This window comes from Dermacentor andersoni, chromosome 8 (assembly GCF_023375885.2).
Source record: "Dermacentor andersoni chromosome 8, qqDerAnde1_hic_scaffold, whole genome shotgun sequence".
Lineage (NCBI taxonomy): Eukaryota > Metazoa > Arthropoda > Arachnida > Ixodida > Ixodidae > Dermacentor > Dermacentor andersoni.
Window position 1 is genome coordinate 100,086,884 of NC_092821.1, and position 27,417 is coordinate 100,114,300.

At 48.3% G+C, this 27,417-nt stretch overlaps 1 protein-coding gene across 1 annotated transcript in view; it reads left to right on the forward strand.

Moving 5' to 3' along the window:
• Positions 1 to 27,417, forward strand: part of Cht7 (chitinase 7) — a 200,528-nt gene that overhangs the window by 124,272 nt on the left and 48,839 nt on the right. The window contains exons 2-3 of the mRNA XM_050176876.2: positions 5,320 to 5,413; positions 25,144 to 25,419. Of these exons, the coding sequence (XP_050032833.1) occupies positions 5,320 to 5,413; positions 25,144 to 25,419 (370 nt within the window). The remainder of the gene's footprint in view (positions 1 to 5,319; positions 5,414 to 25,143; positions 25,420 to 27,417) is intronic.

Below are 27,417 nucleotides of genomic sequence, written 5' to 3' on the forward strand. Positions count from 1 at the left end.
GCCAAAGTTTCTTCGCGTTCTCCTTTCGTTATTTCATTTCCTCTCTCTGATTCCACAGCACTCGCCGCGGCAGCGTCTTTGAGAAACACTTTCACGTACAGCAATCGTTCGAACGAGGCCAAGACTCTCCGAGCTCTCTCGTCGCACACGGGCACAGGCTCGCTGGACTGGTAACTTCTCTCGATTCAATGAGGCGGGATGGCTCCAACCGTATTGCGAAGCGCGTGCCAGGGCGGATTCGAGAGAGGAGGAAGACCGTTTGAGACACAAAGAGAAGTGAGCGCTTAATAACAGCGTTCAGAAACAAGCGGAAAAAAAAATTCCAAGGACGAAAGAAAACGGAGCAAATAGGGAGAGAAGAGATTAAAGCGAGAGTGAACGGCGAAGAACAGCACGAAAAAAAAAAGAAGGACAAGAAAGGCGAGCTTGAAAACAACCTTATCTCGGCGTGAAGGGGCGCTCAAAGTTATAGCGGTTTCGATTCGCTCATCACGCCGCTCATCACCGGACCTCGCGTGGACCAGTCGTGTCTACGTGTGCGGCACAGATTTAGAACGGTGCTCGTAAAGGCAATAAGCGGCGTGAGGCGTAATCTTGGGTGCTGTGTGCGTAGTATGTTGGTCGTTGGCTGTTTTCCTGGTGAGGGATGATGCGACAGGCATCGGCGAGATTTCCTACTAGCTCACGAGGAAAAAAAATTATAGACCTAGGACATTTGAGACGTCTTTTCATTTTATGGTGACGGTTCCCCAGGATGCTTCGTAAGGTTTCATTTTTTTTTTCTGGCGTCCATCTCAGATATCGTGATGAGGTTTCATTGGCACAATGATTAGCCGGAAAAGACAGCTTCATTATTTCTCACACCACTAGGCATTTGATCCAGCGTAACGGCACGTCCCAGGCTGTTGGGTCGTCTACATCCACGTCACCCTCGTCGCCATAGTCAAGGCATATCTCAATGGCTTCGTCGGCTGTCTTTCATGCTTTCTTCGTCATCATCTATGCCGAGTCGCTATCTTTGTCCTGCCGTCGTCGCCGTTATCGTACAGCCGTCGTCATATCGTCATGCCATCGTCAGTCTTCATTGACCGCATGCCGCCGTCCTTGTCCCTGTAGCAGTCGTCGCAGCATTCATCGTAGATGCCGGGCCAGACAGCAGTGTTTTCGGTGCCAACAAATATGGTAAAGTGGGAGGGGTAGCCGACATGCGGGAGTCTGCGGTAAATAAAATCCAGGGAAACTATATCGGGCATGGGTATATAGCTTGTCAAGCGGAGCATGGTCAGCCACTAGAACCGGTGTCATTAATAAATTCCAGTGTCTTTCCACCTTGTGCGCTTGTTCATATCTGCGTTCGGTTTCAATATTATTAAAGACAAAAAAAAAAGAGAAGATGCTGTAGCGTACAAGAGCACGACGGAAGTTCTAACACGCACATGCTGCAGCTGCCCGTTATTCCTGTATTTTTACGTCGCATTTACGGACGTTTACTATTCTGCAGTTCTCAGAGGCTACGACGTTATGCTGTTCAGCACGAGGTAGCCAGACCATCACCCGTTTCCGGCGGACGTATTTCGGCGGGGGCGAAATGGTCAGGCACCTAAAGTTAGGTGCTCGTTAAAGAACCTGACGCGATCTAAATTAATCCAGAACCATCCGTGATGGCGTCTATAATAGCCCGAGAGTTTCATCGGGACTTTAAACCTCACGTGGAATACCGCACTACAAGGTACACCAGACTAACCAGTAGCACCTTCGCTGCAACTAGGACATCCGACCGGACTGCACCGACGCGAAGCGTCTCTTCTGGGTCGGTTGTGTTTGGAGCTGCCTTCAAGAGAGCTTATTCAGCATCAGTTGGAATGGCTGACAGTCCTGCGTGTGATATCTGCGGCTGTGAGGAGAACATTGACCACCTATTGTGACACTGTCCTCAGTTTGAAGCACAAGAACAACCTATGTACAACTCATTCAGGAAACTACATGCGATCGTCTCCCGAGAGAGCAGACAGCACTAGAACACCGTCTCCACTGACCATCGGCTCAGAAGGCACTGAAGACACTTATGTGCTTTCTGAGAACGTCTGACTTGGGCAAGCGCCTTTGACTCTTTAGCGCTGTCCGTACATATCTATGTACCCCATATTCCCCTTCACCATTGCGCAAACGCAGGGTAGCCAACCGGACTTTTGGCTGGTCAACATCACTGCCTTACATCTCTCTTCTAGCCTCTCTAAACCGCACGAATAAGTCAATACTCTGCAGCTGTTAATGCAGCTAACGATGTCCCTTCAAGGGTGAGTAGTACACGTTATACCAGGTCCTGCGATGGTACTTATAATGCACTAAACGCAGAAAAACATAACAAAATCGAAAAAGCGATTTCTTGCCACAACGGCGGCAATCGAGAAAACTGGCAAATACTCGTCCATGAAGTTGGAGGCGCAATCGTCCAGATTCATCGTAACTGGCGGCGACGACGCACCTTCTGGCGGTTTTCCGTTAAAGTAACGGGGTGAGATGTTGCGAAACGTTCTTTTAAGGCGCCACTGCCAGTTTCTAAAATGAGCGTCCAAATCAGTTTTCTTTCATCGTAACATGACAAAAAGAAGAAGAAGAAAAAAAAAAGTTGAAAACTGATTTAGAATAACGGATCGAGAGATTGCGAGATGTTTCATCCATGGACATGCAGCAAAAAGGAATAGAAAGCTCAATGCAGTTAATTTAATTCTAGTTCTTGGAAGTATAGCAAGCAGCACTTCATTAAGCGAACGGACAGGTTGTGCAACCCAAATGGGCCGGCTGCCATATACCGCAAGTATGGTTCACCTAGCCCCGCATAATACGACGACTCTGTTTCGCTCGAGGCCACTTCCTATTCGATTCTTACCGACCACCATGCGCGGTGACCGATCTCTCAGATAACATGAACACAGCCACGCTAAATGAAACTACACATGACAACGGATATAAATGTGCTGTCGTACGGTATAAAACAAACCAACGAAAAGAACGTTATTTGCGCGTATACGCAGATTCAAGCAGCTCCTTGCATGAGAGACAGCGAAGTAATGTGACGGGGTTTTCACACCTTTCGGACGTTCAAGAAGCCTCTTTCGCCACTGCCCAATATATATTTGTTCAAACACTTCACTGCATGGAAGTTAGTCCTTCCGTAGTCTCCGCTATGTTCCACACATGTTCCTCTGTGCTACATCAGCTCTACTGCACCGTCCTTGCTCAGTAGAATGCGCGCTTGCGTCATTAACACTGAGCACACCGCTATATTTGCGTTTCTGCCGCATGGAAATCGTGCAATTCTAGCATACTGGCTTGCACTAAATCAAAACAATATATATATATATATATATATATATATATATATATATATATGTAACAAGGTCACGAATAATTTTGTTGCATGAATTTCATCGCCACCCTGAGAACCTAAATGAACGCACTCGTTAATTTCCTTAGCTTGCTTACAATGGAGTGCAATCTACGGTAACTGTGGGAATATGGCGGAGCGTTTCTCGATGACGAGCTGGACATTTGGTTTTTGTGGCTTAACTTCTCGTCCTGGAAGCATTCGCAGGCAATGAATTTGGCCAAAGGAAAGAAACGGGTTGAACGTATCGACGGAAGATCGAGTTGCTCGCAGGATCAGGTTTGTTTTCCTGTATATTGTTATGCTATACTGGACACCTCATCGGCCCTATAAAAAAATGGAGGCGTTTACTGCGAATTCTTCGAGGTACCCTAGAGAAATGCTGAGCTCGTTGTTTATACGTGAGACACCGCCACATAAATGTTGAGTCTCAGCAAAGCGTTGTCGATTGAGGGAACGAAAACTACTCTCTTAGAAGAACTCCATGCCCGTAAATATTCCTTCCAGCGGGACAGACACAGACACGGGCTATTATCCCGACGTGTGTTTGCTCCCTTGCTCCGTCGTCTTAGTCAGACGGAAGGAAGTTGTGTCTAGGACGCTTCGGGTCAGGGTGGACTTTACACCACCTGTCACAAATACGCGTAACTGACCGCACTTTCTACTAGTCGCAACGTGTCTGGGCTGTCGCCTTCCCGTGACACAAGTAGAGGCCGTTGAGACCGCTCACTTAGTATCGAGTTGTGCAGGTTTGCCTGAGGAACACTGCCGTCTTCTACTGCAAGCTGGCCTCCACTACAGTGCTATGAACAGTAGTTATGAGTGCGGAGTACATAACAACGAATACAACAAAGCACTGCTACTTCGTACACAACACGCGCCAATAGTACAGGCAATACATAGTGGTCGCTATGCGTTCAGGGAAGTCTCCATCGAAATAGACGATAAATAATGGAGGTCGCATTTTTACTAAGATTATTTATGGAGATGACAGTTAAAAGTTGAAAACTGGGCTTACTGTGTTTGTCCTTCCGTTGCGCTGACACCATCTTCATCGCGTTATTTTCATCTGGCAGCCTGCCCATCCTGGCCTTTACCCTTGGTATAAAGCACAAAATATGAGCTTTTGTTCGCTCTGTAGCCAAGAAAAATAAAGATTTCGCCACCTGTAACAACTGTAACTCGAACTCTTGGCTCTCCGGAGTAGAGAGGTGAAAGCACTAAGCAATGCGCCGTCGCGCAACATTTGAAGCGAAGCTTTCTACGGAAACACTTCTGGACTGTGCTGATTGTGGCTGCTGCCGTCGTCTTGTTGCACATCTCCACGCAGAACAGCCTACGTAGCACTAGACGGTTTATACGTATAACCATCAGTAAAACAAGATACAATGGAGTTTGCGTTTTTTCTGATACGTCATATCATTTACATTAGTGCGTTTGATTGTTGTTTTCTCGTGGCGATAACACCTGCAGGTACAAAAAATCCGAACGGTGATATAGTCGCGAGTTCGGCAAAATGCTGTCTGGTCATGTAAAATGATTGTCAGGAAAGAAGGAGGCCACGACGGCAGTAAAAAGGAGATGACATTTCGAGATATTTTTTGGATACCTCGGATTCCTTGTTCACAACGCTATGAACCGATATAATGTGAATAACTAAGAGATGTGATCAGTCGATGGGATCAGTCAATCTTGTGAACAAGGAATCCCTTGTTCACAACATCGTGAGGAAGGAATTTATGCGTAATTTATAAGGAAATCAAGGACTACTTGTTCATAAAATTGTGAACAACGAATTTTTGCGGATCCCGAAACAGTCATTTCATTTCGACCATGCTCTGCTACCTGTTCGTTCCGAGCCATAATGCGAATGTACTATTCACATACTGTTTACAGCTGCTGACCGGCGAAATTTCGTTTGTGTTTTTCAGAAACCGAGGTGGATGTTTCTCGCCTTATTGGCAGCTTGGTGCGCCTCAAGTACAGTCGATGCCAGGAGACCGCTGCGCAAAGTCAGCCTCACAAGTAAGACCTCATGATTTCCTTGCTTGCTTTCGACCGACGCTTTTGTTTGGTTTCGGGTTGTCGGCACAAAGCCAGCCGCTTTTGCGTGTGGCGATTGGTCATGCTCAGTGAAAAAAAAAAAGAATTGGACTGTCTTACACATCGAAGTGCCTACCTTCCCCATCTCAATATAGTCTCTACGTCGTACATATCTTATCGTACTGATTTGTCTGTGGTCGTTATCGAAAATTTCCCTCCACGTGTTGCCAAGATTAATGAGCACGAGATCTTTGGTTCGAACACGGGGCCCGGCAGCAGCGCAATTTCAAAAGGCCAATTTACTTAGAATATAGGCGGACGTTAAAGAAAAGGTCATCATCATCATCATTATCATCATCATGGCTACGCCCACTGCAGGGCAAAGGCCTCTCCCATACTTCTCCAACTACCCCGGTCCTGTGCTAATTTGGCCATGTTGTCCCTGCAAACTTCTTAATCTCATGCGCCCACCTAACTTTCTACCGTCCCCTGCTACAGTTCCCTTCTCTTGGAATCCAGTCCGTAACCTTTAATGACCATCATCGGTTATCTTCCCTCCTCGCTACATGCCCTGCGCACGTCCATTTCTTTTTTTTGATTCAACTAAGATGTAATTAACTCGCGTTTGTTTCCTCACCCAATCTGCTGTCTTCTTATCCCCTTAACGTTACACCCATCATTCTGCTTTCCATAGCTCGTTGTGTCGTCCTCATCCTCAAAGACGTTGCGTCGTCCCCAAAGAAAAGATAATATAATACAAAGCATTAACTCTGGTATCTCTGATAGACCAGGTGGTGTTTTCGAACCTTCAATCAATCAATCAATCAATCAATCAATCAATCAATCAATCAATCAATCAATCAATCAATCAATCAATCAATCAATCAATCAATCAATCAGTGCTAATAAGGTTACGCTTACCTTCACGAATAATGCGTCCGCTGCAATCTACTAGGTTACAGGCACTTCAGATCAGTTACTACGTACAGAGAATGAGTGACGCAGAGGAAAGATACACGGGACCAGCACCGTTCATACGCTGGCCTACCCTTGCGCAATTCGAGATACCGAACAGCTTAGCGCGGTGTTCACGCGCGACGACGCCTACTCCACAGACTTCCGTTGCGCGGTCGCTTCTATCACTTGTGTCTCGCTCTCTCGACGTCGGCGCAATTATCCCGTCAAGCAGAACGAGGAGGTGCGCAAGGATTACGTACGGGCTGGCGTACAAACAACAGCCCACCGTCTTTTCTTATTTTTGCGCTCGGCGCTCGGTCCAGTATAGACAGAGTCTTTCCTCCAAGTCGACGCGGCTAATTCTGGCAGCGGGATAATCTCCGGAGCAGCTGCAGGTTAGACACAGGTCCCTGGCACGAGCGACCGAACAAGCAGTGCGCGTAAGCCTAACATGGCTGCTGGGTTTGATGCGGGTGACGGAAGTTCTGCAGGAAGGGCTTCAACCTGCCCGGATGAAGTGGGCGCCGCCGGTATTAGCGATATAAAAATTGCGTTCGATTTGTGACTGTTTGCCGGCCTGTAGGCGGAGGCGCAGCAACGCCGTCTGTAATCGTGTGTGCGTGACTCGTCGTATACGTAATTAAATGTGTTGCAAAAGGAGCACAGTTGAACCGTGTTTTGCCTTGCGAAATTCAAAGCAGTGCATTAGCTTTGAAGAAGCTAAGGCACTGCATACGTTACTGCAGTTGACCCCGTGAAGTCCAGTGAACTTCCTGTTTGCTCGGCTGTGCTAGAAAATTATGGAGACTATGGTGAACCATCAATCTCGCCCTCCACGTCTCTCCCAAGAAGCGCCAGACATACGGACGCTACGCTAGCCTTTCACAATGTCGCAACATTCAAAGCTCTTGAACAGGTTTTACACATGTTTTGAAAAAGACTACGCGTAATGCCGACAAATACTGTAAAAGGCTTGGCCTAACGCGTTTAATGAGCATACTTCTAAATCTATGCGTGCTCGTGTGCGAAACTGGATGCGCATTACTTTCTTACCCAAAGTCAACGAAACGACGGTAACAGTTGCACTGCGGCGGTGGTCAAACGTTGGTGTAGCAAGCTCCTAAGCGACAGTCATCTACGCGTGGCATTTTCAAGAGAAAGCCAATGCCTTTTTGACTTCCGCGGAAGGAAACTTCGAAACGATCGGCCATTTTGCTTTGGCCGGGAGAGTTACGCAAGGAAAACACTTCGTGAATGAATTGAGCTTTTTTTGTGGAAGCTATAGGCGCACGCCCGAAAGTTTTGTTAAAGAGCCGTATGAGGGAACGCAGAGTGGTATTTTATTTCACTTGGAATTCTTGAGCAAGCTGGTGGGCTCTGCTGAACATAAACTAGAGATTGACTAGCACTGTCACGCCGCCTTCGACTTGCAGTGCGCGTGCTCAAAAATTGCACCAATTGTCCTCTCTTCTGAATCTATATAACAGTTGGTAGTTGTGTTTCTTGTGTGTGTTCTTCCGTTTTGTGTTATTGGGGCCACAAACAATATCTGGCATGATAATATTTTAATGATTTGTTCGTCTAATTCATTGTTTGTTTCTTTCTGTAATGATTGATTTTCGTACTTCGAACGCGCCTATTGGAACGTTGAAATCCGAAGGTTGCGCGATAGAATTTAAGAAATCTAAAGTCTAATTTCTGCCACAGTTCTTCTCTGGACAAAACTTCACATGCGACGTAGTGGCATATAACGCACCGAAAGCCGAGTGGTAATAACGAGAATCATTGTGCGGATTATTTTTACCAGTCGTCTGTGTAGAAGTGGACAAACCATTATTTATTCGGCAACCATTAAGTATGGAAGTTGCTGAATGACAGGGCTTCTAAAATGCCCGAAGTGGCAAAGCATTATAATTTCCACCACACGCGTTTCGAAGTGCGCCGGTGTGAGAGAAGTCCACCAACCCGTTATCGCTACGACAAATGTAGAATCGAACAAAATTAACACAATAATTACATTCACAAGCAGCACATCAGGTAAACTTACGCTTTGGACTAGGTCATGTCCCCTTGTGCGTCGCCTTCAGCAATTCTCGTGGTTGCGTTCTCTATATCGTCGTTTTATTCCAACATTTATTTGTGGCAAAAGCACTGGAGTAGCTATCGCAAATACAGGTTGACGGAGCCTGTTGGTTTTCTATTCGTTTCAAGAGCTAGCAAAAGGCGAACCGCTAATCCGCACTGGGGAAAGGCGTCATCAAGGAAGTAGCCCGAACTGCCTATACGGAGTGTTCGTGGGCCACCGAGCGCACTTTGTAGAACTCCTCCATGTTTCGTGATTTCTTTCCTTGATGCTCGACTATGGCGCGTCGTGTCTTTGCCGTTCCAGACGTCTCCCAACCACACGGTCTCACCTCACGGCCGTCGCGGCTGGCTGTCTGTGCACTGCCGCTATGGCCGCCGAGACTTCCACGCGATTAGCGAGCTTTCACGCAAGTCCCCCCAGAGATGTGGTCAGGAAACCGCTCTACTGCGCGGTGTGTACCAGCCAAACAGAATACGAAACGTCAACAGAAGCAGCCAAGCAGCGCTACGCGGTGTAAGCCTAAACCACGGAGTGGCTCGCTGCAGCCACAGTATATAGCGTGCACAAGCTCTGTCGGTCGAGCTGCGTGGTAGTGCGAGTTGCGTTTTGCTTCTGTTGCATCGAGGATGTCCCTGGCTTCGTGAGCGTTAGTGCGGCCACGTCGTGCGTCTGTCTATACGTCTGTCTCGGCTCGCTGCGCAGTAGACCGCAACGCGAGCAGACGTCACGAAACCCCATGAGCAGACGACGCGTCCGCGCGTCTGGGGCAGTCACGGATCGTGCGACGGCTCGTGCATCACGCGAATGCGTGCGCGCGCTCCTTGCGATTTTGCACCCGCTGCGCTCTGGCGTGTGGGATTTCGTGAGCGGCGGGTTCAAGGCGCCGCGCAGACGCAGAGAGGAAGGGTTGCGCTGGCGTCCTAAACACTCGACAGGCTGTCCTTCTGGTTCTTGAGACCAATGAACCCTTTTGTTTTTGTGCGGGAATCAGAGCAGAGTTGACAGCGAGGCAGCGCGACAGTACCCTGAATCTGCCGAACTGGGTATACGCTTCGTCGAAGGTCGGCACACGGGTTGTGTTCTTCTTAGGAAATCAGCAAAAACCGTGCGGTTAAATAAAGAAAGAAAGAAAGAAAGAATATACGGCAGGAGCCAACGGTAAGTTTTTTGTCCCGTGTTGCACTGTATCTAAGACGCAAAGCTGAACCTACATGCTTCAGGTAGAAAGGATTCGGCACTGGATGTGAAAAGGCGCGCCTGGCCTATAAAATGGCCCTCATTGTATTGCGCACGCAAAAGTAGTTCTTGACAAGTTGAGGGTCTCTACTGTGAGAGTTTGTATACTGTCGCAGTACATGAGTTAAAAACGGAACCAATTGCTGAAGTCCGCTCTCTTTTTCGTTCCTTATTAAGCGTGCTCCCGTCTGACGCAAAACGTGCTGACAGCTGTACGAACTATTCGATGAAACGCGCAATTTGATCTCTGATCGTCTCTTTGTCTCTCTTCCATTCCCCTCTCCTCCTTCCCGCGTGCAGGGTAGCAAAGTGGACAAAGCATCGCTAACCTCTCTGCCTTTCCTCCCCGCTCTCTCTTTCTCCCTCTGTTCAGTCGCGTTTGTCGGCAACTGCAGACGTTACAGCACGAATTAATACAAGCGGCCCAATCGCTTTGGTTCGCGATGACGTGACTATACACAGCTGGTTCACGTCGGCTGTTCGGGCGAACCGTAACGCCATGTCGTCGAGACGCACGTGGCCCGGCAGCGCGCCTCGCTCAGTCGCGTGGCGGCTCGCCGCGGGCGGCGTCGACCTGACCTTAGCGCCATCCGCTATGCGGGCACTGGCCCACATACGAACCCGTTCCGGAACAGGCGCGCTTAACCCAGCGCGGACGACAGCGCCGGAAGTCAGCCGACGGGCTTCTCACTTCGCCCGATGGGTGAGGTACGCCGCGTGGGCCGAAAAATGAAGTTTCGACAGAGGAATATCGAGAGTTGAGATTCAGTGCTCGCGGAAGACGCTTGCATGGTTAGGGGCGATGGTGGCAGGAGTGTGTGGCATGACGAAAAAGTAAGCATACGAGTTGGGGTGACAAAATAACTGCATTTTGACGGCATGGAAGCGCAGCACATAGGATGGGACAAAGACAAGCGCTGGACGCGCAAATACTTCTTATTTCGTGGATGCGTAGAAGTTCGTGGTGAAAACAGCGAGACGACACAGAAGCAGATTCCACTTAAATGCACTGAACGGAGGTCACAAAATATTATTACAATTAATTATGTAAACGTATATAAACGCCACAGAGGGGAAAATAGAAAGTGACTAACAATTATCTTGTGAAATCATGCCTGACCATCTCGAAAGAAAGCTAAAAAGGAGGCAAAGAAAGGGCAAAGGCACACCACAACACATTACATTGCATGCAGAGCATGACGACTAAAGATAAGGTTATGCTAGAAGAATGCCAGACAACTTGAGGCTGGGGAAAAAACGAGAAGCCGAGATAGGCAATGTGACAGGAAGGTGGCTGGACTAACAACTGAACTTTATTGTCGAAAACAACGTGCCCCAAGTCCGTATTGAACATGCGCAAGGCACGGCATATCATATGCACGGTACGTGGTACCGTGCCTATGTTACGCTGTTTTCAACAATAAAGTTCAGTTGTTAGTATAGCCACCTTCCTGTCACTTTTTATATGCCTGCTACTCCTTTTTTCTCTTCAAGTTGGCTGGCATTCTCCTAGTGTAACCATCCACCAACTAGCCCAACAAGCCCCTCTTATGCACTAAAGACAAGAGTTGACTTAAGAAATTGCATTATTGGGTTTTACATGGAAGAACCACGTATGTTAGCTGGCATTCTTCTAGTATAACCATGCTCCAATTAGCCCAACAAGCGGGGGACTCCGGAATAATTGCGACCACCTGGGGTTCTATAACATGCACCCAATGCATGTCACATGGGTGTTATTGTATTTATCCCTCATCGAAACGCGGCCGCCGCGGGCCGGATTCAATCCCGGGCCCTCAGGCTTAGTAGTAGCACAACGCCAAAGCCACCGCGCCACCACGGTGGGCAAGAATTGAGTTTTGTGGTTGAGAACATTTCTACTACAGCTTTGCAAACCTCGTTTCGCGTTTGAGCTCAGCCTTCCGAAAATGCGAAACCATCGAGCACACTTTGAGAATGTTCAAGAATGTGAAAATTTGCTCAGCAGTACTGAGGCAACAATTGTTAACATTCTGCTGTTGAAAGTGGGACATTCCAAAAGCAATTGCTCCAGCGTTTCTTTGTAGTGCTCACAATATTGGAGAATGGTCCAAAAGCAAGGAAAACATCAATCAAGCAAAAAATAAATAATCGCAGAGCGCCAGACGTATGATGAACGGAATCTTGCGAAAACGACTCTTGCGCACAAAAGGATAAAAAGAAATAATTTTCAAATCCCACCCATGTGAGAATCGGTGCAATAAAGCATTGATCGGTTCCACACGCGTGCTAACGTTGTGGTTATTCTTCCCTCTGCAAGAGCCAATGAGTGTCTAACTCTTCCCGAAGCGCTAGCTACCATGAGTGAAGAGTGATAAGACTATGAATCAAGTGTGAGTTGGAAGCCTGCCCACTGGTTAGTGCCGGGCCATTGTGCCTCGGGACTTGGCTAAAATTCTAGCATCTGGCGTGCAATTTCTTTTACTGAACGATATTTTGTGTAGAACGCCCGCTGAGTCTACTTAGCAATACGCAGACTAAACGACGGGCGGATCCACACAGGCAAAGGAAAACACCAGGAAACAAAAATCTCAAAGACACTATAAATCTGGCGCAGTCAGCCAGGTTTTCTTGATAGAAATGACACCTCTGCCCTGCCGGTCATGAAAATACCTGCCAATTTCGGACCATTCGTCTAGTAAAACTTTTGTGGTGCATCTGTAGTAAGAAAGCAGGGCCTGTATACATTTTCTCGTAACGCGTATGGCCATGCAATGTGCCTTCAGGCTCCTATTGCGTGGATGCCACATTTTTTTTCCTTGCCATAGGTGGCAAGTGAAAACCACGTTTTAGTCCTTAGTGCACCAGAGCCTTGTTTCCATGTTGGCGGCAAGGCTTATTTCGAGCGCAACTGGTAACCCTATCTTGACAATTATTTATGATTGCTGAAGACAGGAAACTGCCTCACAGTTTGGTTTAGATCATCCATCATGCTGCAGCTCGAGCTGACTGTATTGCGGGCACATATACCGTCAAATATCCACGTTATCTTCGAGTGGATTCCATCCCAAGTGCTTCAAATTCGTGGGTACGTCCTGCGGCTGCGCCCGACTTTAGGTGGAAACGAAACTCAGTGCCAGCTCTTTGCTACATGTCCTTACGTATCCTTCAAACTAAATCCCACTGGCTCGCATCCATATCGCCAAATTCATGCCAACTGTTTGGGAGGATGAGGTCGTAGTTTCCTTGCATGTTCGACAACGAGGATCCAGTTGGCTCGTGTCAGTCACGTCAAATTCGCACCACTCCTGGCAGATTTCATCAGATGTCTCCTCATGTTCTTGCATTGTTGTCCAATTTCAGCTATTATCCCCATCGTCAAATCTGCGCCATATGTATGGGTGACATTGCCTCGCAGATCCCACGGGCTACTGGAAACTGACTCCAACTTGATTAATGTTCTTAAATCCTGGCCAGCTACTGCAGCAAAGTACTTCATAGATCACTCCATTTCCTAGAAGTCCGATCCAACTGGCTCGTATTCAAATCTTCGTCAGCTATTCCAGTAAGCACTGTCACCGTTTTTCCCACGTCCTTGAAGTGAGATCAAACTTGCTTGCATTCACCGTATTCCCAAATTTGTTCCACCATTCTGGCAAAATGTGCTGCTCGCCTTCGGCCACAACTCCGGCTCGCATCCACATCACTGAATCGGCTCCAGCCGCTCCAGCAAAGTCCGTTGCGGGTCCTTCCACGTCTTTGCCACCCAATCTTTCTCGCGAAATCTCGATCGCCAGACTGCGCCAGGCACTGCGTAAGATGGAACGACATTCCCTTTCGAATAGCCACGGACTGCCATCGAATAACTAATCACCTTACTCTCTCTCTCCCTGCATCACACTCAGTATAATGGTGCCCCCGCCAGGAGTGGGAGTCGTCGCGTATGCAGCGAGTTGTTATTGACCCAGCTGCTTTATAGCGGTACTAGATAATGAATTCGATTCCGATCGGCTGGTGATGCATAACGAATGAGTGAGCATCGGGCACGTACTTTAGCTGTACTCTCCGGTGACTCGCTCGATGGTTTTGTGGCTTGGTAGCTCCAAGCCGGGGAGAAAGTTGTTGGCGAGAGTTTGCTCTGCGTGGATCAGATTGGTGTTCAGTCCTGGCAGTGCAGCAGTGGTAGCGCCGCGGTTCCTAGTAAATCCATTAAAGCCATTGTGCATTGTTCCTGTTCTCAGGGCTGTACGCGTTCCGAATAGCGAGCTTTGCCAGAATGTTGGTTAATTCACACGGTGATAAGCAGGGTTAGTAGTAAAACAGTAACAATCAAATGGTCAAAGGAAAGCTTGAAGCAAAGTGTGCAGCGTTCGAGAACGGAATGCCAATTACACGAGAGCACTGGAGGCTGGCCAAGTGATGGCTCCAAGAGCTGCACTGTCTGAATAGTTTGACCAGACGTCCGGGCTCGGCGATGTATGAATCAACACCTATCAATGACTGTAGCAGGATATATACGGATAATCGAATCAGATCCTACATTCAACTGATTTACCCGTTCAGATGTGCGCTTGCATCTATATGCTAATTCGTTTTATTTCTGACTCAGTATTTCAAGTCAAAGACACAATGCTGTAGCCACGGTACCCGCGGCCAGCACAATTCTATGTTAGAATTAATTTTCCTTCAATGTTTTGAGCATGTTCAAACCTAATAATCGATCACTAGGAAGGGTTCAGCATCGATGGCTGGGAACAGGGAAAAAAGTTTGAGTTCCGAACACGTAACTCTCCACGTTCGTTTCCATCAGTGCTCGGGTGGCGGAAGATTTCGCATAATGAAACTCGAAACTTGTAATCCCGTGAGTAAACATGCAACGCACAAAATAACCTCTCGTTTGTGTCATCGTCTCTTTAGCTCCCTAGTTCGATTCCGGGCCGCCGCCGCCAAATCGCTCGTGAAGTTGCACTCTCGTGCGCTCTAAAGAACCCTAGGTGGTCACAACTAATCCTAAAATATTGCTACCCAGGCTCAGTGGCGTCCGTTTCATTCGATGCTGTGGACTCAATATAGTGTGTGGTGCAAATTATCCTCACCTTTTGTCTCTGTGTGCATCTTCTAGTGGGTCAGAACAGCATGCTGACTGAGTTTACTCTCATTAGCTAACTCCGCTCAAGATTTTTCGAACCAGTCACATTTCATGCAGCAGTATGTTTGTTGTTATTGCTACTTCTATGCGAAATGTAGTAGCTACCATTGTCTCTATTATTTATTTTCATTTCATTAAAAGACCAATAGATCAAGAGATGTGCTCACAAATTGCATGCTACTCACTGCGAGGCTATCGGTAATATCGTCATTTCTGTGATCTGGACTGAGTGACCAAATGACATCCCCAGTGGACTTTTTATTCTTGTTTTAATCTTTCCGTCCCCTTTTCCCTTTCCCTAGTGTAGGGTAGCCAACCCGGATCAGTCCTGGTTAACCTCGCTACCTTTCCTTTATAATTTGCTCTCTCTCTGTCTTCACTATAAATGCCGTATAGGTTGGATCGTTTCCATTTTCGATTCAGTGTTTAGCCTGTCAGTCAGGGTCAAGAAATAGTTCCGCCTGAGCCTGTAATTACGCTGGGGAGACTAGTTTGACGATGTGTCCAACAGATTGGCGTCCTGTATAAATAAAAATTTGAGGCCCGAGACCTCATTTCGCTCTCTCACCGGTCCTTGTTTCTTTTCTGCAAGGAAGGAAAGAAAAAGTGGAGATGAAAAGGCAGGGATGTTGACCAGTTTAGCTCAACCGGTTTGCTACCCTACACATGGGAGCGGGATGGGGGGATGAAAGATAGGGAGGAGAGAGAGAGAGAGCGCATAGCACAGCACACACATCGTCAGTTACAGTCCGTCAACCTTGCTTGGTACGTGACATCACTGTCACAGCCACTTGTCCCAGCCCGTCTCTTTCAAAAATCGAAGTAGTCCCTTGGTTGCCTTCAGCTGTGATGTCTTCTGTCGGCGACATATGAAAATAGTTTCAACTGACAATGGTCTACTGTCAAGGTGCGCTAAAACGGACCCCAGGGACTGTCTCTGAACATTATATTCAGGATAGTCCTCCGGTGCTGTGGCTGTCTTAGCAAGAGCTACTACCATCAGCTTTAGGACTGATCACCCAACGACAGGAGGTATTCAGAGACCTGGATTGGGAAGTATTGGGGATAAGAGTTAATGGAGAATACCTTAGTAGCTTGCGATTCGCTGATGATATTGCCTTGCTTAGTAACTCAGGGGACCAATTTCAATGCATGCAAACTGACCTGGACAGGCAAAGCAAAAGGGTGGGTCTAAAAATTAATGTGCAGGAAACTAAAGTAATGTTTAACAGTCTCGGGACGAGAACAGCAGTTTACAATGGGTAGCGAGGCACTGGAAGTGGTAAGGGAATACATCTACTTAGGGCAGGTAGTGACGGCATATCCGGATCATGAGACTGAAATAATCAGAAGAATAAGAATTGGCTGGGGTGCGTTTGGCAGGCATTCTCAGATCATGAACAGCAGGTTGCCATTATTCCTCAAAAGAAAAGTGTATAACAGCCGTGTCTTACCAGTACTCACATACGGGGCAGAAACCTGGAGGCTTACGAAAAGGGTTCTACTTAAATTGAGGACGACGCAACAAGCTATGGAAAGAAGAATGATGCGTTAACGTTAAGGGATAAGAAATGAGCAGATTGGGTGAGGGAACAAACGCGAGTTAATGAGATCTCAGTTGAAATCAAGAAAAAGAAATGGGCATGGGCAGGACATATAATGAGGAGGGAAAATAACCGATGGTCATTAAGGGTTACGGACTGGATTCCAGGGGAAGGGAAGCGTAGCAGGGGGCGGCAGAAAGTTAGGTCGGACGAAGAAAGAGAACACGAAGGGGTCCTTGCGTTCATCCCGTGTGTTCTTTTCGGTAACTTGCCAAATCACGATTCACTAACTGGATTACGCCAACACTCTTCTAAGTTACAAGGGAACATAGTGCGCGTGTTCTTCGTGAGTTACTTGTGTCATCGCAGGATTATACCTTTCGAGTTTCATCGTGGAAGTGCTTACAGCTTCAAGTGCCATATAATGCAGCGCGATTTATAATTTTTTTTTGAACACTTAAATACATTAAAATGCCTCATTCCCCACTGCAGAACTTTAGAACCTCGTCAGTCCTGCTCTTTCGTATATAAGTAAAACAAGTTTTAGAGCTCTACTTGGTCAATTGCTGAGGTACGTTGTGTTACTGAAGACATGGTCGTTCCGATGTAAAACAACCACTGTTTGGCATAGGAACAAAGGTGAAGTGTGCGGAAACATAGAAAAAAAAACAATGCAATATTAGGTGTCATAATATATTTTACGCGCTTCCTAATTATGCATGGTTACTTAGCGTGCAGGTTGTCCTACGCGGCAATAAGGTCATATTCCTGATAAGCTCTTTGAACCTTGGTTCACCAGCACAGGATAAACGGAACGCTTTTCAACATGGAGTCACCCACGTTATGAAGCACATAACAGCAGTACTAACCTAACGAAACCAAAAATTAAGTACCCCTGCATGTATATGAGAATAACGCGTCCTAGTCCTTCAAAGCAATTTATGCTGTACTGGCAGCTGTTTGGGAAGGCAAGTTTTGACTATGTCGGAACGAAGCGTATCAACTCCATAGTGGAAGGGGCAATAAGTGAAGGTGTTAGATATTTCGCTGCACTGTGGATTGCAGCGTGTTCTTTGCTTCAATTATAATGAGAATGACTTGGTTCCAAGCGCGACGACGATCCGTTGGATTGTTGCACAACAATGAAGTACAGCGATTAATCCCCATCGTGGTACACTGGCAAGGCGTAACCGTGCTTAAGGCATACTTTCACAGTCCCCGGATATTGTCAGCTCGAGGGAAGCGAGCTCTTTCTCGGCTCTGGCAGTCACGCAATGTTTTGTAAGCGCACGTGAGACAATGCGCGATACGAAACACCGATAAGCAGGAACCGTTGTGCAGTAATCAACCCGACTGGGCGAAGTGCTTTCAGTACGTGACCCTTGTGCAGGATCGATGTGTCAGCAACCGCGGAGATTGTCTGCAATCCGAAAGAAAGGAGTTGGTGACGTTGAGGGCCATATGGCAAAATTATTTCTTGAGGATGATTGAACGATTGTTCAGAATATTGATGTGGAGATATGAAGCCAGAAAGGCGAACGTGAAACATGGACGAACAAGCGAACAGACAAGCACACGCACGTACCCACACGTACAAGTAAAAGGAAAGAAGCAACAGGAATGGCTAGATTGAGTTGGAATGACTAGATTGAGTTATTCGGTGTAAATAATCTTCATCGCACGCAAAGTGAAAGAAATGAACTTCAAATTGGGTTTGTGTGTCTCTTTCAACTATGTAACCTGTTGGACTGGCAGTTTGAAGTGGTAAGAATATTCCATCGTTTCCTGCGTGTTCTGTACAAACAGACGAGACCAGTTCAAACATGTAGAACAAGGGCTTCTCTACTTCTGCCCCATTCTTGATGTCTCAGCTTCGTGCCACCGATTTGAAACACAAGTCAATACGTCTTATTTCCTTGAACGAACAAGGAAATTAAGAACAAGCTAGCAAACAAGCAAGCAAACAAGGAAACACACAAACAAACAAGAACCAACCAACCAAACAAACACATATAGATGCAGCCAGGCGTATGACTAATACAAAACAAAAGACTGAACCCGCATGGAAACACCGGCGTCACGACATTTGCATCCGCCTCCTGTTTGTCCTGTGGATGTCATCTGCAAGCAGTGTCGAGCTGCTCCCGTGTTGTCTGCTTCAGGGAAAGCAAGTCTTAAGGCGTCGTCTGCCGCAGTAGCTTTTTGCTACTTCTTGACTTGGTCGAGCGGTGGCCCTAGTTGCAGCGTTTTCGTCGTCCGTCTGAGGCGTGGGGCGACGTTTAGACCCGGCACTCGTATGATTTTCTTCCCTTTCCCATGAGGCGTCGCTGCAGCACGCGCAGACCACGTGGCAGCTCCGGCAACGGCGCGACAGTCAGGTGGGTGTTGCCGCATATGCTAGTCACGGAGGAAAGCTGGATCCCGCAGTACGGAGTCGAGTCGACAGGCTGCATTTGGAAGTCAGGCACGCCTGCATGCGCGCACATCGACCAGCGACAAGGATGTCAGCGTGACGAATCGAGGCCGCTGTTTTCTCCGAGACGTTGTACGCACGCTGCTCGATTTAGCTGCGCAAAGATCAGTGCCCCTCTTGCAGGGCTTCTCTGCTTGCTCTTGGTAGGTGGCAGTACACTGCGGGGGAGGGCGAGGGAGGGTAGAGACTGTGTCCCACTCACAGTCGGTAGCACGAACGCTGGAAACTCTTCCAAGCCTCAGCATCGCGACAGTCAACTGGTTCAGATGACAGCACCTGTTTGTAAATGATCCAGCGAGAGCACGTTGCCTCAAGTGAAGGGCCGTATAGTTTGTTGTGATTGCTTGTACATATCTTTTTCACCTGAAGCCCCGAATGGTGTCGTTGTGTGTTTTTTTTAAGCGAACGTTGCCGTGGCGAGAAACAGGTCGTTAAAACTGAACCGACCTCCCCTGACGGCTCGTATAGGATAGCTTGTTGGAACGGCATATCTTATTTTGTAGTAGCGCATGCTGAACGACAAGGACAACAGAAAGACACATCCGACACAGGCACGCCGAGCAAGGTCACTCAGTTTCTGCATAAGAAACAAACTTCTGGCTTGACAGCTTGTTCACTGAAGCAACGTATGGTTTTGTTCATATGGACCTCATTTCTCCCTGTTCACTTGGGCGCACCCCTGACGCGGTAGATGACTGGCTATGGTGCTGCGCCCCTGAAGACGAGGTTGTGGGTTCGATGCCGACCTCAGTGGCCTCGTTTTAGTGGACTCCAAATGAAAAAGAAAACGCTCGTGTACTTAGATTCAATTGCACGTGCTATCATTGTTATCGCTAGAAGTAAATAAACGAAAATTAATAAAAACTTAAGTATTCACCTTGCCGCTATTGCTGGTCGGACACACAAAAATGGGACTCTAGCTAGACTCCCTCAAGCAATGGGGCCAACAAAATAAGACTTATTAGGGTCACCCGCACTTCGATACCCATCACTCTAGCTGCCTTCCCTTCTCTCAGACTCAGTGAATCGACTTTGCCGAGTGTCCTTGGCACGAGGACCATTGGTGGAAACAGCGCAGCCTAACTTGAGAGTCTCAAGTTTAGACGAAGCAGCCGAAGAAATGGCGGCGATGAAGCATTAGGGTGCGAATGTCCAATCAAGTGAATGAGAGCACGCTGTGAAAGAAACTCAGAATTATGTGAACTCTTACGGAAAAGAAAGAAAATTGGCACAGAAGTTATCGTTATGGGACGAACACAAATGACATCTCTGGTTTTGTGTATTGTTGGGGCTCTTTTTCCTGCACTTACGCGCATTTTTGTTTCCGCGTTCAGTCGCCTGTTCGAAACGAAACAGCCGGCTTTGGACACGGCTTCACCGCAGACAGGTAATCCAACAAGGTGTAGGGACCACAACAAGTCGCTTGAAGCCCTTTCCGCGGCAATTTTCGTAGAAACAGGCAAACAAGAAAAACAAAATAAAGGAACAAAAGGAAATCCGCCCTCGAGTAGCAGTCGTGACCGACTCGCGGAAGTGACTGCGGTGCCGCCACGTCTCGCATTTCTTTCTTCTCGGAAATAGAATTATCTTCGGCGCTAACAGCGTCGGGTGGAGCGCCGGAAGTCGTCCGCCCACTTTTCTTCTTTCCGGGGAAATGGGCGGCTGATATCTCCTTGCGTCGCCGAGGCTGCTGGTGCGAATCGGAAAAAACGCACGACCGAGACAATCTTCTCGCACGTGCGCGCATACATACAGAGTTCGATTCCGCTTACCCGACCGGTATGCGTGGATCAGTGGTTGTGCGGCTGCGTGCTTGCTGCTGGACGCGATCCTTGAGAGTTCGGTGCTCTTTCACAAGTCTGTTTTTATTTGAACGCCGATCCGGCTCGCTGATGAGACGAACACGTGTTCGCAGATTTGGTTCCACAGCCCCACAACTCCGCATCTTGGTCATTGGCTGTGAACGGTGCTCTACGTCAGTCCTTCCAACAAGGAGATAATTTGAAATGTCAAGGCTTCGGACTTTCTCCTTCGCTTCGTGGTTAAGTCAAACCGCCACAAAATGTCGCTTCTCAATTCCGGCGTTGCTTCTGTCATGGTCTGTGGTACTCCGTAAACTGCAATATGAATATATCTGTACGAGGAGCAGTTGGGAGTACTAAGACGACGACATTGCTTCTTAGTCGTCAGAACCGTGGATTTTAGTTTACGGTTTTACTTTTGTGATCATTCCTTCCATTCCTCTTTGCCTCCTACTCGCGCCCTCTGAATTTCTTTCCTTTCGGCTGGCGGGGCAGCGATTAGCACCTCATACCGTGAGCTCCTTTCGCTGTGTCGGACGAAACCGTCAATCACGCCTCCGTCTTTCAAACGCCGACGCCGACGACCTGACCCCGTGCAGCAGACGGAAGGAAAACGAAACGAAATGGCCGCGTAAGCACGAGAAAAGAGCGCCTCTTTTATTTTTTCCCCCTCACGCATGTATGTACACTGTACTTCAATTTGCGGCGCTCGCGCTAACGCCGAGGCCGCAAACATTCCAGAGTGAGAGCGCGTGTCAACACCGGCGCGGCTAACACGGCCGCCCATCGACCACAAAAGCGCCGAGCCGTCGCCGCTTAGGCCTCACCCGAACCTCTCGGCGGTATCAAACCATTCATGGTTGCTGGACAAAAGCTTGCCGCTCGTGGAGACTGCCCGAGAGCCCTCAGTATATGCATTTCTCCATCACCTCGTCGACGCCGTAATGCCGAGCCTCTCTAAACGGCGAGGGCTGCCCGGTGAACCGAAACAAGAAAAGGGACGCGACGTTGATCCCAGCTCGAACTTCTCTGCAGCGCGCGGCGGCTACGTGGGCGAGCCTTTCACTTCCTCGCGTAGCGGGAAGAACACGCGCGCTTCCAATTAGCCAAGATGGCGGCTTGTGCTGTAGTTGCGTATATACCGTGCGTCTCGATGACACAGTCGCCTTCTGCGAAGGAGCGTGACCGTTCTTACGTCAGCGTTTGGCATGCTGCGAGCCGAAAGAAAAGGGCGCTGCGGTAGAGTGGGGGGGGGGGGGGGGGGCGTTGCAGTGCTGGCTTCTCTTGTCACAGGAGGGGGCTGTGCGCGGCAGGCAGACGCGCTTTTCAACCGTCGTCGTCGTCATCAGCAGTGCATTCATGCCCGAAGCCGTCGTCTGTGTGCACCTTCACTGGCGCGGCAAAGACAAGAACACCTTCGGGCCGGGGGAACGACGTTGTGGTGCGGTTGAGGGCAAGTGAAAATAAACAACTGTGGCGGTGACGACGGCGTGCTGGGTACGGGACTTTTGTAAAGAGCGGTGAAGAAGAGAGGCGCGAGCGAAAGAAGATTGGCAGACAACCCCGTTGGAAGATGTGGGTCACCATACGTCGGCGTGTGCAAGTTAGGACTAACCACGTGGTGCGCCCTCTCGAACCTCTCTCGCCCTATGCGTCCTCCGCGATCACGCTCCTATCGCTCGCATTTATTTTTCGTCTCCGGCGTTTGATTTCTGTGGCTGCTTGTCGTTTTCATTATGGGGGATTCCGACAGAGAAAGGGTTTTCGGGTCGGGCTAACCTCAGCATCGATGTCCATTTGCCTCTGACAGTGACTGAGCTGTGTGTCCTTAAGAGTCAATCGCAAATCGTAGACCTCGCTTCAGCGAATACATACCACGTTCCACAAAAATATGGAAAACCAACTACCCCGGTCTCACACCTTGCTCTATACCCTGTGTTGCTTTCCAAAGTCCAAATTAAATAGACGTCATGCCACGTGGTGCATAGATATAGCTGTGACACACGTGTGCGTTTACCAGCCCCAAGTATGATCCGTAAAAGTTGCGAAATCTCAAAACAACCATTGTTCACGCTCCTGGGACGTCATCAGTGAGCCTCGTAGGCTCCACAGTGCTGCACGCAGTGACTACACCACTCATTTAGCAACGATGATCTCGTGCGTGCTGTACTCTACACGAGCGGGCGCCATGTCGTTCGCGACATTTGCGCAGCCGGTGTTCTGCACAAGCGCCGTCGATCTTACGCTGAGTTCAGCTTTCCTCGATGGCATGCGCAGAAGAGCGCATGCTCTGTGGCAGCAAGAAACAAGAGAAATTTTCGTACACCGAGTACACGTCGCAATGCCACTTGCTGCGAAGGCCTCCGGAGGCATTCGTGCCCGTCTGCTTTAGGCGGATCGCGCGCGCCTTCTGCTGCGCGTACAGACCAGCAGACGACCGCCGAATTAATTCGGCACGCGCGCGCAGTACCCGTCTGCTGCTGCGGGCCGACCTCGATGCAGAAGACACGAGAAGAGCGCGATTGCCTGCGTTTTGGTAATCGCTGCTCTTCGCTCAGCTTGCAAGGCGCGCGGCTTCATCTTTGATTGCTGGTAGCTTCGACGCACCTACAGGGTGCACGTAAAGAGCGTCTATTCGTGCCGGTGGCCGCAGCTCGCGATGAGTATGTAACTGGGTAACGCAAGGGGGAGCGATCACGGATCATCAGACAGCTAGGCACGAGGTTCTATTTCCGTGTGCACGTGATATGACCTCATACGCCGGGGGTGGACATTCCTAGAGTGCGTACTTGAAATTCTAATTACATTGCGTTTCGACGTCGAAACATACGCAGTCGTCTGGTTTGTCATTGTACGGACGATCTCGATTGAGGTCACCAAGCATAATTAACCGCATAATTCCGGCAGAAGGTATACGGTACGCAAACAAGACCGGAGGTGACGGAGGGCTCCTTGCTAGCAGTCAAAGTTGCGACTTATTGTTATTTGTATAGGATTCTAAAGCATTCGTCGCACACCTTGAAGGGGCTCCTTGCGGCAGAGAACGTTTAAATTGTAAGGTTCACTTTTTTACATGCAAAACATTGACCTCTAAACGGTGATTAATGCGCTCGATAATACGAACACTCCCAAGATCTGCCATCGCAATGAAACAGTTAAACAGGCATAGCCCGCACAGTGAAATGCATGCAGAGAATATTACTCTCTATATTTAGATTATTTCCACTGCATATATTAGAAAGCCGAAATTCTCAACAATGAACGATTATTTGATGTAAACTACTGGCCTTTCGTGAAAAATTTCCCGATTCTTTAGTTTCTGTCCAGCTTTGCAAATAAAGTAAAAGAACGTTTTTTTACCGGTTTCCATAGAGCATGCGCAGGAACCTTTCGTGATCGACGTGCTATCAAAGTAGAGTGACCTTAGGGACTGAGATTCGAATGCCCGGTTTATTATCCGGAGCATCAGAATAAGTAACTTCGTCATCTGGGTCACTATGCCAATGAAGCGGGAGAAGTCCCTGCTTCGCCTCGTAACACGTGATGCCACAGTGCTGTCTATAAAAAGCTGAAAATTAGTTCTTGTTTAATATAGATGGACCGAGTCACTAAAACCTTGCGGAATTTTACGCTACATTTCTTTTCGCTTTATTTGCTGCGCTTCACCTTTCTTTCCACCCAATTATCTTCAAAAGCCTACATTGAATTAACGACTACGACCATATCGCAATGCCGTGGGTTTAGCGGTATTATATTTAGCTGTGCGTCAAAACTTTTCGTTGGCATCTAGCGCCACATGACCTGCGCGACTCATAACCGCAAGCATGAGCTGTTCATCCATGCCAGAGAGAGAGAGAGAGAGAGAGAGAGAGAAGGATGCATAAAAATGCAGGGAGGTTAACCAGAGGCAGTTCCGGTTGGCTACCCTGCAAGGGGGCAAGGGTGAAGGGGGGATAAAAAGAGAAAGAGAGTGGAAGGGGAAGAGAGAAAGAAATAGAGACGAGCACGACCAAACCGCGTACACTACAGAGCGGTAGGGGGCCGCGTTCTTAAAGTCTATCGTGAAGCCCTGCAGACCGCAGGAACCTTAATAACGCGAGTAAGGCCCTCAGCGCGGATGTTCTGTGCCAGTACTGACCCAAAGCTTTGAGTTCTGATAGTGGGCGATTGTCCAGCTGGTCCAACTGTCTCTGGGCACCATATCGCGGGCAGACACAGATAATATGTGCGAGCTTCTCATCGATATTGCATGTGGCGCACGTGGGGCTGTTGGTCATTCCAATAAGGAAAGCATATGAGTTTGTAAATGCAACGCCTAGCCACAGACGGTACAGCATGGTCTGTTCACATCGTGGTAACCCAGGTGGTAGGTGCATCCGTATGTCTCCGTGCCAGATATATGATATATCCGTGCCAGATGACGTTTTTTGACCCTATGGCCGCTGATGTACCTGCTAATGTGACTTTTCTGACTTCTGTACCGCAGGTCCCTCGGTACCCAGCGGTGGCAACACGGGCAAGAAGATCGTCTGCTACTTCACCAACTGGGCACAGTACCGCCAGGGTGATGGCAAGTTCCTACCCGAGGACATTGACCCGACGCTGTGCACGCATATAATCTACGCCTTCGGCTGGATGAAGAAGCACAAGCTGTCCTCCTTCGATGCCTCCGACGACACCAAGAACGGCAAGAAGGGCCTCTACGAGAGGGTCATCGACCTCAAGAAGAAGAACCCCAACCTCAAGGTCCTTCTCGCTGTCGGTGAGTTGCAGTTACATACGCGGACCTTTAAACCACGAAGGGGCTAACAAAGGCACCGACAATTTATGTGAGCAGAATAAGGAACCTTACTCGTGTGTACCGGCTGAGCGTTTCTTGAGTGTACTGAAAAACTTGAACAATGCATGAGCGTAAACGTTTTTTTGGATGCCGTAAAGACCGGCTAGAGAAAACATGAGGTAGTAGAAAAGCAAACAAACGTTACCCAATTCTTCAATAGACAAACAAAAAAAGGAGGAGGCGTACGAACGTTTACATGGTGTGTCACAAAATAATGCGATTTCACTTTTAGCTGCAGCTATGGACAACTGACTGAGGCAGCGTAACTTTATAAGGAGTGATCACAACAACCTAATGCAGCAATTAGTCCGGTCCGCACACTATGATCGTTAACAGAGCACTGAAATACGAGAGACGTGAGATGCAGCATACCTGCAAGCACACGACTTGCATCCAGGCAGCCTGCAGCAAGCAACACATCTGCTAGCGACATCTTGCCTCATTTGGTTCAAGCGCGAAGCGTCGTAAACGTTTCTTTGTACCGTGCTATTTTCGTTGAAGGAACAGAGAAGTGTATTAATGAATTCGAAGCAAGTTTATAGTTTAACGTCGTCGGCAGAGTTCCGAAGCCACAGAAGCGAGGCTCATAGTGATGTGCTGGACATGTGCAACGAAATGCTATCTCACTTGATAGTCTCGATGTACGATCTATGTTGGAGTTCTTTTTTTTTTGCTTCACCAACTCTGAGAGAAGAATGTCGTGAAAAAAAAAAAAATAAACCCTGAGCGCTCGGGAACAACAACAGAGAAAAACGCCGAGAGATAGCAATTGAAGAATGAGTGCCGGTAAAAGGGCGATGGCTAGGAGGTTGGGATCGTCACGCAAATGGCTTCCTCAAGTGACAGATGTGTACGGAGATCGAATGAAGGAGAGAGGGGTTCTACGAATGACGTGGGAACGGTCTCGCTGAAAGACAAAAAAAAAAGAATTTACATGAACGCACTCTACTGGCGTGAATATCCGTACTATACATAGCCTCAGCCGAGGCCTTCGGTTTCCGAAGCGCACCACCCACGTGATTAACATGCACAGAACGTGATAGCAGTCGCTCGCGCCCATTCTTCACGGCGGCGCTGGCGAGGAATCTAGCACAAAGTGAATCTCTCGTGTGGATCTCCCCGGAAAACACCCTCTCCTCTGCGGACTTATATACCTGGGCACAGAAGAAGCGATCGGCTTCTTTTACTTATCAGCAAGGGCGTTGCTTTTAAAACGCATCCCCTCCCCGACGGCTGCGCCTGTTAGCCGAGACCACTGCACATGGAATAGTTCTCCCGCCGAGCAGCGCGCTGAAACTGTCCTCGAAACGGCGGCGACTTTCTTCGAAATCATACCTTGCCATCTTGAAACACCCGAGGACAATGCGGCTTTAGGCTGATGGCATTCTGCAGTTTTCCTGCTCTTTTGACTTTCTTTTTTTTTCGTTTCATCGGCAAGAGTTGCTTCCGCGCGCAGCTATCGCACACGCTGTAGCTCCGGAAGACCGGCACCAGGACTTTCGTACATATAAAGAACGACCTGCTTAGCATACACGGATTGCACGCTTCCAGCCCAAGTCGCGAGGTTTGTCGACGAGGAGAGGTCCTAATCTTACAGAACGGCACTCTACAGCCTTCAACGATGTCGCGAAAAACAGTGCGACTCTCTTTGCGCGAACGCTCAAAGTGATGTCATTGTAGATTGCACACTGCTGGGTAGCCGACTTCATATTTAATTGCAAAGTCGTTTTTTTTTAAGGAATGTGGGAGTCTTCCCAAGTGCCTGTCTTATTTTTTTCTCGTACCGAGATGACAATCTACCGCAGTGTCGTAGGTAAGTTTCCACTGGCACCGTTGCATAATTGGCTCTGGAGATCCCGTTATTATGGCCGTGTCTTGAGATGGGCTACAAAACGGTCTCCTGGCGAAGGCATGCTTGGC